This window comes from Alosa sapidissima, chromosome 5 (assembly GCF_018492685.1).
Source record: "Alosa sapidissima isolate fAloSap1 chromosome 5, fAloSap1.pri, whole genome shotgun sequence".
NCBI classification, from domain to species: domain Eukaryota; kingdom Metazoa; phylum Chordata; class Actinopteri; order Clupeiformes; family Clupeidae; genus Alosa; species Alosa sapidissima.
In genome coordinates, this window is record NC_055961.1 from 25725032 (window position 1) to 25738280 (window position 13249).

The 13249-nt window shown below is 45.6% G+C and overlaps 1 protein-coding gene across 1 annotated transcript in view; it reads right to left on the bottom strand.

The window, feature by feature from the left end:
* Positions 1 to 9593: 9593 nt before the first annotated feature.
* Positions 9594 to 13249, bottom strand: part of LOC121709754 — a 5627-nt gene continuing 1971 nt past the window's right edge. The window contains exons 3-5 of the mRNA XM_042093358.1: positions 12110 to 12215; positions 10012 to 10176; positions 9594 to 9911 (exon numbers count right to left, since the gene is read on the bottom strand). Of these exons, the coding sequence (XP_041949292.1) occupies positions 9775 to 9911; positions 10012 to 10176; positions 12110 to 12215 (408 nt within the window). The 3' untranslated portion in view covers positions 9594 to 9774. The remainder of the gene's footprint in view (positions 9912 to 10011; positions 10177 to 12109; positions 12216 to 13249) is intronic.

A 13249-nucleotide genomic window follows, 5' to 3' on the forward strand; every position in this document is an offset into this window, starting at 1 on the left:
TGGTGGAAGTGTTGGTTGTATTTAAGCAATCTTTCCAGGTTATATTAGAGTTTTTTATTTTAAGATCTTTGTTCCAACCCTCATATATTTTTTGGAGTGAATAATTGTCTGCCTGTGCTTCTACAAGGTGTTTGTATGCTTTCCCTATTAATTTTTTGTTTTCTCCTGAGTCAAGGAATAACCTCTGAGTACTGTAGCTGAGGGTTCTGTAGGCCTATTATAGTTCAAATCAACGTTATCTGTTAACCAGCTTTTTAATTGAAGATATCTAAAAAGTTCCTTATTAGTTAAGTTGAATTCTATTACCAATTGTTCAAATGACTTTATATTGTTATGAGAAATAATATCTCCAACAGTTGTTATTCCTTTGTCGCACCATGATCTCCACTTCAGCTCCTCCTTCTGTATGGTGATTGATGGGTTATTCCACAAGGTTGTGTTCTTTGGGACATTGATTTCTATATCTAAAACATGTTTTAATCTCTCCCATGTTCTTATTGTGCTATTTGTGACAAAACTGACATTTTTAATTTTCTGCTTTGCAAATAAGGCTAAAAACATGTTTTTTCCCCCAAGCTGATGGTCCTCTACATTTACCCACATATCTCCTTCTGATCTGTTACTGATTTTGTTAATATAAAAAGACTGAGCAGAATAATAGTATAACTCAAGATTTGGGAAATTTAGCCCCCCTTCTTTTCTCTTATTCTGAAGTAATTTCCTACTTAATCGATGAGCCTTATACACAACTACTAGGCTCCATCCATCTATCCATCCAGCCATCCATCCATATATATCCTATACACGCATGTTAAACTTTGTAACTTTGTTTTGAAAAATGCTATATAAATAAAGATTATTATTATTATATTATTATTAAACATTATGATGCTCCGGACCTTTGCTTAAGGACATTTTCCGTAACTGGACCTCGCTGAAGTTTAATTGAATACCCCTGCCCTAGATATTTAATCCTTTCCTTATGCCATTTAAAGTTGCATTTTAATAAGTTATGATTTTTAGGTAAAAGTCCTGTTGTTGATAGAAGTTCTGTCTTTTCTATGTTTATTTTGTAACCAGATATGTTTGAGTACTGCTCAATAATTCTCATTAGATATGGGATAGATTTTTCTGTGTTAGTCAAATACAACATCAGATCGTCTGCATACAAACTAAGTTTATAACATTCTCTTCCAATATTAATACCACTTATCTTGTCTGATTGGCGAATTTTTTTGAGCCATCGGCTCTATAGCCAAGGCAAAGAGTGATGGGGATAGTAGGCATCCCTGCCTTGTGCCCCTAGTTATTTTAATTGCCTCTGATAGAGTACCATTTGAATAAACATATGCCACAGGAGATTTGTAAACAGTTTTAATCATTTTTATAATTTCATTGTTATATGCAGCTAAAACTTCATACAGGTAACTCCATTCTAAACGGTCAAATGCTTTTTCAGCATCAACTGCAATCAGGGTCACCTCTAGTTTTTCTTTTTTAGCAAACTGCGTTAGAGATATACAAGTTCTAACATTGGTTTTTAACTGCTTATCTTTAATAAACCCCGTTTGATTAAAATTAATGATTGATGGAAGTATTTCGATTAATCTGTTATTTATAACTTTTGTAATTGTTTTATTATCGCAATTTATTAGACATATTGGTCTGAAATCAGAGGGTTTATTGCACTCTTCACCTGGTATATCCTATTTTTATTCATGTGTTCTGCAGTTTTTCAGACCAATAAAGACAAGAATGTACATTTATCAAAACTTCAAAACAAAAAGAATATTGAGTCAGGGTCACTTACAAGAAACCATTCAGAACAAGAATCATCATGTGGTAGACTACTAATTGAAGATGCTATAAACAGTGTTTTACTGAGAGCATCCTGACTGGGTGCATCACCGCTTGGTATGGAAACACCACCATGCAGGACCGTAAGGCTCTGCGGAGAGTGGTGCGTTCAGCTGAACGTACCATAGGGGGGCAACTCCCTAACCTAGGGGACATCTATACCAAGCGGTGTAAGGACAAGACCACCAAAATCCTTAAAGACCCCAGCCACCCAGACTATGGTCTGTTCTCTCTGCTTCGCTCAGGAAGCAGATATTGTACACTGGCTGCAAGGACTGAGAGACTAAGGAAGAGTTTCTTCCCCCAAGCCGTCCGGTACCTAAATGCCACTGTTTAAGCACTTTTGATTGTGTATACCACTGTTCCCCTGTAGAGAATACTGTCCCACTTCTTCCCTATCTGCAATAACCCCCTGACATCTTGAATGTATTGTTTCTTGTCTGTTACTGTTTTTGGTAGGTTGTTCTGTGTCAGTTTGTGTGTTTTTTCTTGGCATGGAGCCGACTGTAACATTTCACTGCATTGTATGTATGTGACAAATAAAAAATGAATCTGAATCTGTGTATAATGTAAATCTTACAGGTACAGTATGGACAGGCTACACTAGACAAACAGGTATGTACAGTAACTGAAGCTTTCCATTAGCGCAGGGATGTCAAAGTCAAATACATTAGAGGGCCAAAAAACCAAATTTGCTACAAGCCGAGGGCCGGACTGGTTCAATGTTTATTAAAACATATTAAAATGACTGCACGTAACCTATTGAACCAAGACGTGTACTGTATTTTATTTAATGATTAAATGAATAATGACTGTGACAGAAGTGCGGGCAAAGTTTGCACAGAAATGTACGATTTTTCCCATCCTCACCGACCTTGTCATAAAACTTGATGATGATCATACGATGCCTCCTTGCTGCTTTGTCGTCTACATCAGCCTTTCTCAAACTTCTTTGACCTGAGGCCCAGTCAAGGCATACTTTGGGGTCATAGGGCCCACCTACATGAACCCACCCCCTCCTCCCACCCCCCCCCCCCCCCCCCATCAAATTATCATAATGATATCACAATTATTATTATTTTTATACTATATTGCTATACATGCACTGCAAAACAGTCAATGTTTAAAATCCTAAGATTGTTCACAAAAGTTTGTGAAAACTTGCACATCAGCGTAGGCTACTGCTTTACTAATGTAAAATATAATTAGGCCTACAGTACAATAGTTTCATTGTTTTTGCATTGTTGCATGATGCTTGCATGAGAAATACTTCTCAAAACAACAGCAGTTATATGGGTGCCGTTGTTTTGGGATGTTTCCCTCATGCAAGCATCATACACTGATAGAATATTTATATGCTATTTAATTACATTTTCACTAGTTCGCCCTTCTATATGATTGCTTCAGCTAGACTAGAATGTATGGGAGAAGTGCGTGTTTGGCAAGGTAGCTGTCCATGGTCCTGGAGTGCCTGGAGCGGATATTGCGATAGAGCGATGACCGCTTGCACCCCCCTGTGTAAGGAGGATGAGTAACAGGGCAATTGGTGAAATGGAGGAGTAGGGGGAGGAGGGGGGATGATTTCGCGAACGTCGGAGCGTGTGACGTATGGAAAAGGAGGTCGGCTTAAATAGGCCTACCCTGCGGCGGCAGTGGGTGAGTTAATTGCTGTCAATCATCCCGAAGGCTCCACCCGAACTTTGTTTATAAAACATCATTTCACTAGTTCGCCCTTCTATATGATTGCTTCAGCTAGACTAGAATGTATGGGAGAAGTGCGTGTTTGGCAAGGTAGCTGTCCGTGGTCCTGGAGTGCCTGGAGCGGATATCGCGATAGAGCGATGACCGCTTGCACCCCAAAAGATCACAGAGAAAGGCCGCTACCAACTACATAAGTGCTTGCTGAGCGAGTCGTAAATCCGCTAGATTGGAGCGGATGTAAGACTGGTAGGCATCCGAGGACCAACGGCCCAGTATTTTAATTTGTTGCTCCGATAAGCCGTTGAGCGCAGCTGTTGTGGCAGCTCCTATCCTGAAGGAGTGTGCGGAGTAGCGATCCGCGGGAAAACCAGATTTGACTAGAATGGTTTTTAAGAGTGTCTGGAATCTGTGGCGAGTGATGGGTAGCCCTTCGTCTGACACGAAGGGCGGGCTAGTAGACGAAGCTTGAGCTGACCGATATGAGATGTAGTGAGATAGGTATTGGAAAGGCTGAAGATCTGAGGCGGAGTTAAATGGATATGGAGTGTCCTTTTCGGGACTGATCGGTTTTACTCTGTTTGATGGTAAATCGAATGGTGTCTTGGTCTAGCTGCTCTAGATCTGCGATGCACGGGTGGACATCGGGAATGAAGAGAGACGAAGGGCATGTAAACTCGCTACATCTCAGCAGCCCAAAAAGGCCAGTAGAAACATAACGGAGATGGTGGAATCGGAATGCGGTGACATGACCCTTTGCGAAGGGTAGCGAGGCGGGTGGCGAGAATGCTTGAGGTAATGGGAAGGCGGGAGTCTTGGGGGACTGGATGTTGCCTACGGATACCTTTAATTAACAAGCCTATCCTGGTGTCGGAGAAGGGGCATTCGGAGCCGTGGGGGCGTTTGTAGAAGAAATGAATGCCAGCTAGGTAGACTCTAATGGAAGAAACTTTGATCCCGAGTGAAGTGTGGGCGTAGGTGATAAATGATGATATGGTGACTGCATCGAAACTGGGAAATGGTAGTGAGTGCTTTGCGTGGAACTGTTTGAAGCACGACCAAGCAGTCCAGTAGGACTGCATGGTCCTGGGTGCGAGGGCTTGAAGGGCTAGGTCGGCCGTGATGGGCTGAAGATAGCTGAGGGGGTGGTTTATGGGAAGATGGTCTCCGAAAAGCTGGGGAGTGGAGTAGGGTACGGGTCCGCCTCTGGAGCCGAGCTTCTGAATCTCTGGAATTTAAGACGAGAGAGAGAGTCGGCAATTCCATTGTGGCAACCGGGGACGTGCGCGGCTCTTATAATAAGCTGGTAGCTGGCTGCTATCCAGATTAGACGCCTAATAAGAGGGGAAAGCGCAGGCGATTTTGAGCTCGAGTTATTAATGACGTGCACTACGGCTTCGTTGTCGCTGTGGATTATCACACTCTTGGAGGTCCACTCATTCCCCCAGGTAGGGCCGTGATGGCTACGGGGTAGAGTTCGAACACGGCTGACGATTCGTTTCCAGTTGTTAGCTCTCTGAACTCTAGTGGCCACGGGGATGCAAACCAGCGCCCTTTGAAAAAGCCTCCGAAGCCTGTTGAGGGGGCTGCGTCGGTGTACAACTGGAGCTCTTCTGGAGATGATTGGCAGTCGTCGTAGAACGTGCACAGACCATTCCATTCGTCTAAAACATCCTCCAGAGTTTGATATCGGCCAGACACTGGGCATCTAGAGATACGACGTCTTCGAGAGATGGGGTTGCTGAGCGCAGTTTAGGAGATGCAAGATGAAAGGGCGGCCCTGGGGAATGAGTTGACTAGTGGACACTCGACCGCGCCGTGACTGGGGCTATTGCAGAGGGGACAAGATGGCTTAAGTCCTAGGAAAATGCGGTTATGGAGCTCCATATCGAGCGCGCCCCAGTAGGGGTTTTAGTTCCAGAGGCCGACTCTGGCAGCGCATTTTGCTGAAAACAGCCGGTGGTAGCCTACGTATGAAAATGAGCTCCACCGTAGGATACGGCTAGGCCGGCGATGATGGCCAGGTAGTCATTTAGCTTAGTCATTTGCGTCGACTGGAGAACACGAAACAGACGACTTCTGTGTAGTTGGTAAAAGCTACGGTGAACTCGGGAAATGACAGGGTTTTTGATGCTGGGCCAGAATTTTTTAGAGAAAAACCAGTTCGCCGCAAACTAGATCCCGGTTATGAGAGGGAATAGGAAGGGAGGGAAGAATGGTAGAAAGGTCTACGTCTGCACCTGACAAGATGAGGTTCCTGGTGGACGCTGTGACGGGTGGTGGTTCGAATGCTGCAGCGTGAGGAGGCGGTGGCAGGGCCTGTGCTGTGGCTAAAGAATAGTTTTGCTGCCGGAACGGGACGTCGTGGTCCGAAGCACTTGCTGAGTGCTGATGACCCGCTGCTGCGGGCTGGTCTAGCGCGGAGCCGGGGAAGAGATGGGAAGGGAGAAAAGGGGGGAGGGAGGGAGCGGTCGCTGACGCGACCGGAAGGGGAGCAACCTGGGACAGGGTCGCGGGAAGTGGGACGGGGAAGGAAAGAGGGTTAGGGGGGAGTAGCGACGCTGTCGCTATCGGCGCCGACTAAGACCAGGTGCTCGCTAACTCATAAGAGAGATGGGGAGCTAGTGAGGTGACTCTTCGAGCTGACGCTTCGTGAGTTGAGGCGTGCTGTACAGACGTGGCTCCCGGAATGGAAAGGGGAGGGGGGAGAGGGGGGAGGGAGGGAGCAGTCGTCGGAACGACTGGAGGTGGGGCAGGCCTGGACCGAGTCCTGGCTAGGGGAGGTGGATGGGGGAGGGAAAGAAGGAGTGGGGGGGAGTAGCGACGCTGTCGCTACCGGGGCCGTCTGGAAAAGTGGGGCTGGACCCGGAAATACGGCGGAGATGCGGCGGGAATGGGCCTGAGCCGCTGACGTGGCAGTGGCTGTGGCTGTGGCTGAAGCAGCGGAATGATACGCTCTGAAGCGTGTGGTGCCGGAAAGTGCTGTCGGCGTGCCCGGTTCGCGAGGTGGCTGGTGGTGTGTGCTTCGTCCGGCTGAATGGCCGGCGGAAGGAACCGCGTCGGGATGCCAGAAGGAGCAGCTTGCTTCCTGGTCTGGGGAGGAAAACAAAGTGAGGGAGCGGGAGGGCGAAAAGACCGGGTTATCCGACTGCGTTAGAAGGCAGAGGAGATGGAACTTCCTATCCGACATACGGAACGCGATGCCGCGGGAATGGAGAGTGCTGCGGATGCGAGCCACTGTCCAGTGGGTAGGGTCAACGCCTTGCTGGCGCTGGGTGGATTTCCAGTTCCATGAGAGCTGTCTTGTCAATGCGAACGATACGCAGACTGAATGATTTCGCGAACGTCGGAGCGTGTGACGTATGGAAAAGGAGGTCGGCTTAAATAGGCCTACCCTGCGGCGGCAGTGGGTGAGTTAATTGCTGTCAATCATCCCGAAGGCTCCACCCGAACTTTGTTTATAAAACATCATTAATTTGAATGCCTGAATGTAAGGATTCAGGAAACACAATACCAGCTTTTGTGAATGGTAACAGATCATGCGTAAATCACTGATCTGGAGATCTTTAACTATCTTTAACTAAGACTAATTAATAGCTTTTGGCTGACATTAATACTTAATGCCAAACAGTGTTTTATATAGTCTGTGTGCTCCGTTTTTTATGGAAGTTGCATAAATCCACGTCGTTCTATTAAATGTTGTTTCATAATTAAATAGCCTTCCAATAGGTTGAAGCTTAACTTTGCTACCAACGTGCACACGCATGCATTGAATAAACGCTCATACCACGACTTAATTCTACGCCTCTATGTTTGATGACACCAAACAAGTATTTCCTAATTGCAGAAATGTTTGTTTTCTTTTTCTGTCCGCCGGCTCCTTGATCAATTGCGCAGCAAATTATCAGACGATGGCCCGGGAATAATTTCACTCTGCAGACCATTGTCCACATTGCGGACCGCGGCCCATAGTTTGACAAATGGTGACCTGCATGCTGCCATATTAAGGCCTTTTTACGGTGTGTTTTAGCCGGGTTTTCGCGTGGAAGGCTCTGTAGAAATCTGGCACCCTATTCAACGAAGTTAAACTGAAAGAGCGTGCCTTTCACAGACACCAGAATGAAAGAGTTCACAGTAACGTTCATCCGGCAGTAGTAATACAGTACGTTCAGTTCACGTTCGCTCAAAATATGAACGAGTTCATGAACTTTCGTTCAATGAACGCGTTCAGGCACAACACTGGGGAGGGGGGTAGCTGAAAGTTGACATCTGCCCTGACTGAATACTGATGAATAAGGCGTTCTACATACTCGATGCACCTGACCGGTAGCGCGACACCGTGACGTCAAAATGACGTAGATCTTGCTGGCGCGCCAGGATTTTAGCCAGGTAGCGCGAGGTAGCGCACCACTCATTTTTTTTTCAGACGAGCGCGACAAAGCGGAAACAGGAAGATGGACTAGTTCGAGGGCAAGCGAGAGTTGCAGTGTTTGTTACAGTCGTGAATTTGTAATAGTTTGCTGGATAAGTTAATAAAGTTACCAGCGAGAGTTGCAACACATGGAATTAAGAGGAAAGAATAGAAATTATTTATTTTCAAACAAAGGATATCTATTAAGGCCTGAACAAAATCTCTTTCCACTTCAGGAAATTACACAAACTCAGCCAGCTGCTAGCTAGCCAAGGATACAAGGAAGTTTATCCAGCCAGCTAACTAAACTGTTTAAATTATTAAAATTTCCCTCGGGATGACTAAAGTATCTATCTATCTATCTCTCTATCTATCTATCTACCTGTGCACACAACTAGATGATAATGATGGTGGTAGTTGTGAATAGTAGCAACCAAAGTCTAAAGTACCATCACAGAGGCTAGCTAATAGCAGAGCCCGTTTACATTCTCTGCTACTAGTGTTTCTTAATGCAGCTTCTTCTGCTGTGTAATGTAGTTAGCGTTAATCTTTTCACAACAGCGACACCTCTGTTCAGGAGAATATTGCAACTAGTGTCGTGACCACGACGCGCGAGTATAAATGGTTACGGCGCATCTGTGACGTCACATTGTCACGCTACAGGTCGGGTGCGTCGAGTATGTGGCGCACTTAATGAAGCTGAGGCTCACTTGCGGCGCCGCAGTGAGTTCGTGGGCTACCATTGCATTGTGGGGAATGGAGTATTGGTGCATGCAAAACAGCAGCCGGCGGCTGTGGCCTGCGGGCCGGTTCTAATACTAATCAAATATCATCCTGGGGGCCATAGATAATTCATTCAGATGTGTGGGCCTTGACTTTGACATGTCTGCATTAGCGGAACGAAACTTCCACTATACAGGATATCATCAATGAAACTGGCTACATCCGACATGATAGCGGCGCGCACATTCGAACAAATTAGACATGTCTTCTAAAACATTGTTTTACGCTGAAACAGATAGTTTCAGTAGCACTCCCATTGTAGCCTGGCTGGTTATCTCATACGTCATATGTAATACGTAGTGGTTGATATCAATGCCGATATGCAAATAAAGATGTTCTCTTTCCAGCCTACTAAGTAACTGATGTGAGCAGAGAGTGTTTATCATGTTGTATTAGTTTATCCCTGCATGGTGAATATGGCTGTGCCAACACAAAGGCAGGATCGCCTCTGTGGCAGGGAGCAGCTCTTATCAGTAGACCAGTGCTGTCTCCCTCTGGACCTGACTGGACCAGCCTGTCAATGACCCAGTCAGGTCTCCAGCGCACCGACACTTTAAACCCAAACAATGTGCTGCAAAATTCTCAATAGCTTTCAGCTCGGCCATTTCCTTTCACACCGGCAATGCCGGGGATGTGCATGTGGGTGCCTGATGGTCTATTTGTCTGCGCCGGTGCGCTTTGTGTGTGGAATATGAACAAGCAACGAGTGAGGATCAAACAGCCGCAATGCTCTTGTCTGCTCAGAGACACATTTCTATTTAATGGAAGAGTGCAACACAAGGAAGGTATAAAGAATGTTTAAAAAAAAAACCTCTTAAAAAACAGAAAGAGAGATGGACTCACATCACTGACATGTATGCAGACAGGTAGGTACACAAGCGTACTGTGATACGGCATATTTTTTGTCCTGATTACAATCTGTAAGATGTCGCATGGAAGGGTATTTTGTATGCAGGTGAAGGTTCCAGTTCAGTGAGGATCCCACAAAGGGCTTTTATTCCATTTCCCATTCAGGTGTCAGTAATTCAGTGGCACTTGGCGCATGTGGTTATCTCCTTAAGGCTTTTTAGGGAGGGGAAATCAATACTGGAGGAGTGAGCCCTCTGAAGTCCACCGGACCTGCGCCACATCAGGGCCAGATCTGTCACAGCCTTACACACAACTGGGAGGAAATCACAACATGCACAGGGAGAAAAGTAATGGGAGTGATTTTTTAAATGTGTTTTTTTGTGACTCTGCTTTTAAATGAATCATTGCTGCACCTGACTGATTCATCGAGGAGAATGTCTGAATTATTTCTTTAATTTTCTTTTTTTCCTCTTTCCTTCTGTCTGCCGTGCATTCTTTCTTTCGTCCTCTATCTGACGTCATCCTCGTGTGAAGTGACTCCTGCTTGTAGACCGTGCGATCAGACACCGAGGGCACATCTGAAGACACAAGATGACACATTTGGAGGAACACAAGCATGCATGCACAGCATATGTATTTCCTTTCACACACACGCACACACACACACACACACATTAATGTTATGCACATATAACAACACCCCACATACACATATGAGTACACACACATAAATATAAAAGCACAGAGATTTCCCATGACCCCCGGAGCAATATTTTCTTTGTTCTTTGTTGTCTTTTATATCACAAACTCAGTTCAACACTCTCTCTGTTATGATGACTCACTTGAAATGACAAAAGGTACACCCATCTCATATAACCCTCGACAACACTGTCCAGAGTAAAAAATAGACCAGATTCAAAATGGAATATAGATATACAGTATACGCATCTGAAATCACAGACACATACAGTATATGCTCACATATACTCACATAGCAACACTACAGAGGACTATGAAAAATGATAACAGAAAACAAAGACACACACACACACAGACACACACACACACACACTCCCTTAAAACCACAAGCACACAGCTTTGATTAAAAATACAACGGAATAAAAGGTGATGGTGTCTCGATAGACATTCTCTATGCAATCCAGTGGTGACCGTAGTAGAGCAGCGTGAGGTGTTCCTAGAAAGAGAGAGAGAATGAAAAAAGAGAGATGGAGACAGCAAGAGAAAGGATAAACAGATTGAGTCCAAGGGAAAGAAAGCAGAGAGAGATAGGGAGAGGTGAGAGAGGGACCAACAGCGGGTTGAGAGAAAGATGGAGAGTGTATGTGAAAGAGTGAGAGAAAGAGAGAAAGTATGATGAGAGTGAAGAGTGTATTGTATATGTGTGTGTGTGTGTATGTGTGTGTGTGTGTGTGTGTGTGTGTGTCTTAGCATGGCATCCCCCTGTCTGATTAGATGATCAGCATTTTGATTTAATCACTCCAACCCTGGCCCCTGTTGACCAGCGCGGGTCTGCTCCCCCCCCCCCGCCGCCAAGGCCCGATTACAGGAAGACAGAAATTCCATTACACGCTCTAGAGCGGCTCTCTGGCCCCTCTTATCCGACCTGCACCGGAGAGAGCCGCGGCTGCTACTGCTACTGCTACCGCAGGCGCCTGTCAGGGCACATTCACCTCCGTCAGCGGGGAAACACATACTACACACATGCAGTATTGAGGAGTTTGACACACACACGCACATACACACACACACACACACACACACACACACAAACAAACACACACACACACACACACACACACACACACACAGGGTATTTCACACATAAATGTGGGCACACACACACACACACACACACACACACAGGGCATTTCACACATAAATGCACACACACACGCACACACACACACACACACACACACACGCACACACACACACACACACACAAACAGGGTATTAACGTCTTACACACACACACACACACACTCGGCATTATGCAAACACACACACACACACACACACACACACATACACACATACACACACACACTCACACACGGCATTATGCAAAATCTGGCAGTGAAAGCTTCAAAAATACATGGAAGTTAAATTGTTCCCTGAAGTGTTCAAAAATCAAACGTTAGCTCTGGCGAGCACAAGAGAGCGGGAACGCGTCTGCAGGCTGGTTGAGCTGCTTCCAAAGGCAGACATAACTCAATTTCAAGCTCTCTCTGTCTGCATTCACACTCCATCCAGACCAATTCAGTAAATTATTCACAACTTCCCTGAATCTATCCTGGAATGAACATTATCTTTCAAAAAAAATCTGATAAAGGCCATAACTGGGGGCCCTTTGAATGACAAATGAAATGTTCTTCACTCGCTATGACCCATCTGAACTCTGGGTTTCAACAGGGAGCTGTGGTGTGTGTGTGTGTGTGTGTTAATGTGTGGTTGTTTGTTTTCTGCTTGTTGTTGCTTTTCCATCACTACCTGTGGACAGGCTGTGGGAGACCTTCCCATCCCAGTCTGCTGAGACTGTTTTATCAGAGCCACTCCTCCTCTCCACTCTCCCACGCGTCTGCGGCGTGGACGACAGCTGAAAACAGAGGAGCAGAAAACAGAGGAGCAGAATTGGAATCCATACGTCTTTATCACGAGACGAAAATCGAATTTTGTTTGCTTGTCCTCTGACTCCATGTGTGTATATCTCTGTGTGTGTGAGTGTGTGTGTGTGTGTGTGTGTGTGTGTGTGTGTGTGTGTGTGTGTTTGCGTGTGTGTGTGATCCTGCGATGTGAGCACGCCCCCGGAATACTGATGTTTGACATTGAGCGAACGTCAACCCCCATGGGATTCGAGCCGTCGCAGTTAGGTGGCATAATATCTTATCATGTGAATGCAAATTCCTCAATCCCCCCCAGCCCCTCCTCCTGCCACCACTGCACCACAGATGTGCCAGTGCCAATCTGGTTGTTGTCCCCTATCAGTTCCACAAATCCCCCCAAACAAACAGTGAGCACGGCACAGGTGAGATTGACAATGCAGACAAACATGAGCATAATTGAGTGCTTAGACAATGGCATGTGCACTGAGAGTGTGTCAAATGCCTTGGTGCATTTCACACACACACACACACACACACACACACACACACACACACACACACACACACACACACACACAAAGGAGGTGGGGGTGCAAGGAAGAAAAGAGATGGGGCAAAAATAGAAGGAGAATAAAGAGTGTTTCATGACAACACCGGAATAAAACAAAAAGCTGACCAGAATTCAAAGAAGGAAAAAAGAAGAATAGATAGATAGATAGATAGATAGATAGATAGATAGATAGATAGATAGTAAGAAGCCATGCAGCCATGGACAAGACCGGTCACAGATGAGACACAGTGAATATGGAGCTACAGAGACAGACAGAGGATAAAAAAGAGAAAGAGAAGAGAAAAGGTGAGAGGGTGACAGAGTAGGGGGAGAGAGCGTGAGAAAGTGATGCTTTTCCATTGCTCATCTCACATGAGTGTGGAGGGCCCAGTAGGGGGCGATAGTGCTGTGCTTGCCCATGCGCTACACTGAGACCAACTCGCACCAGAAGATCTCAATCTGAGCACACTATATCTG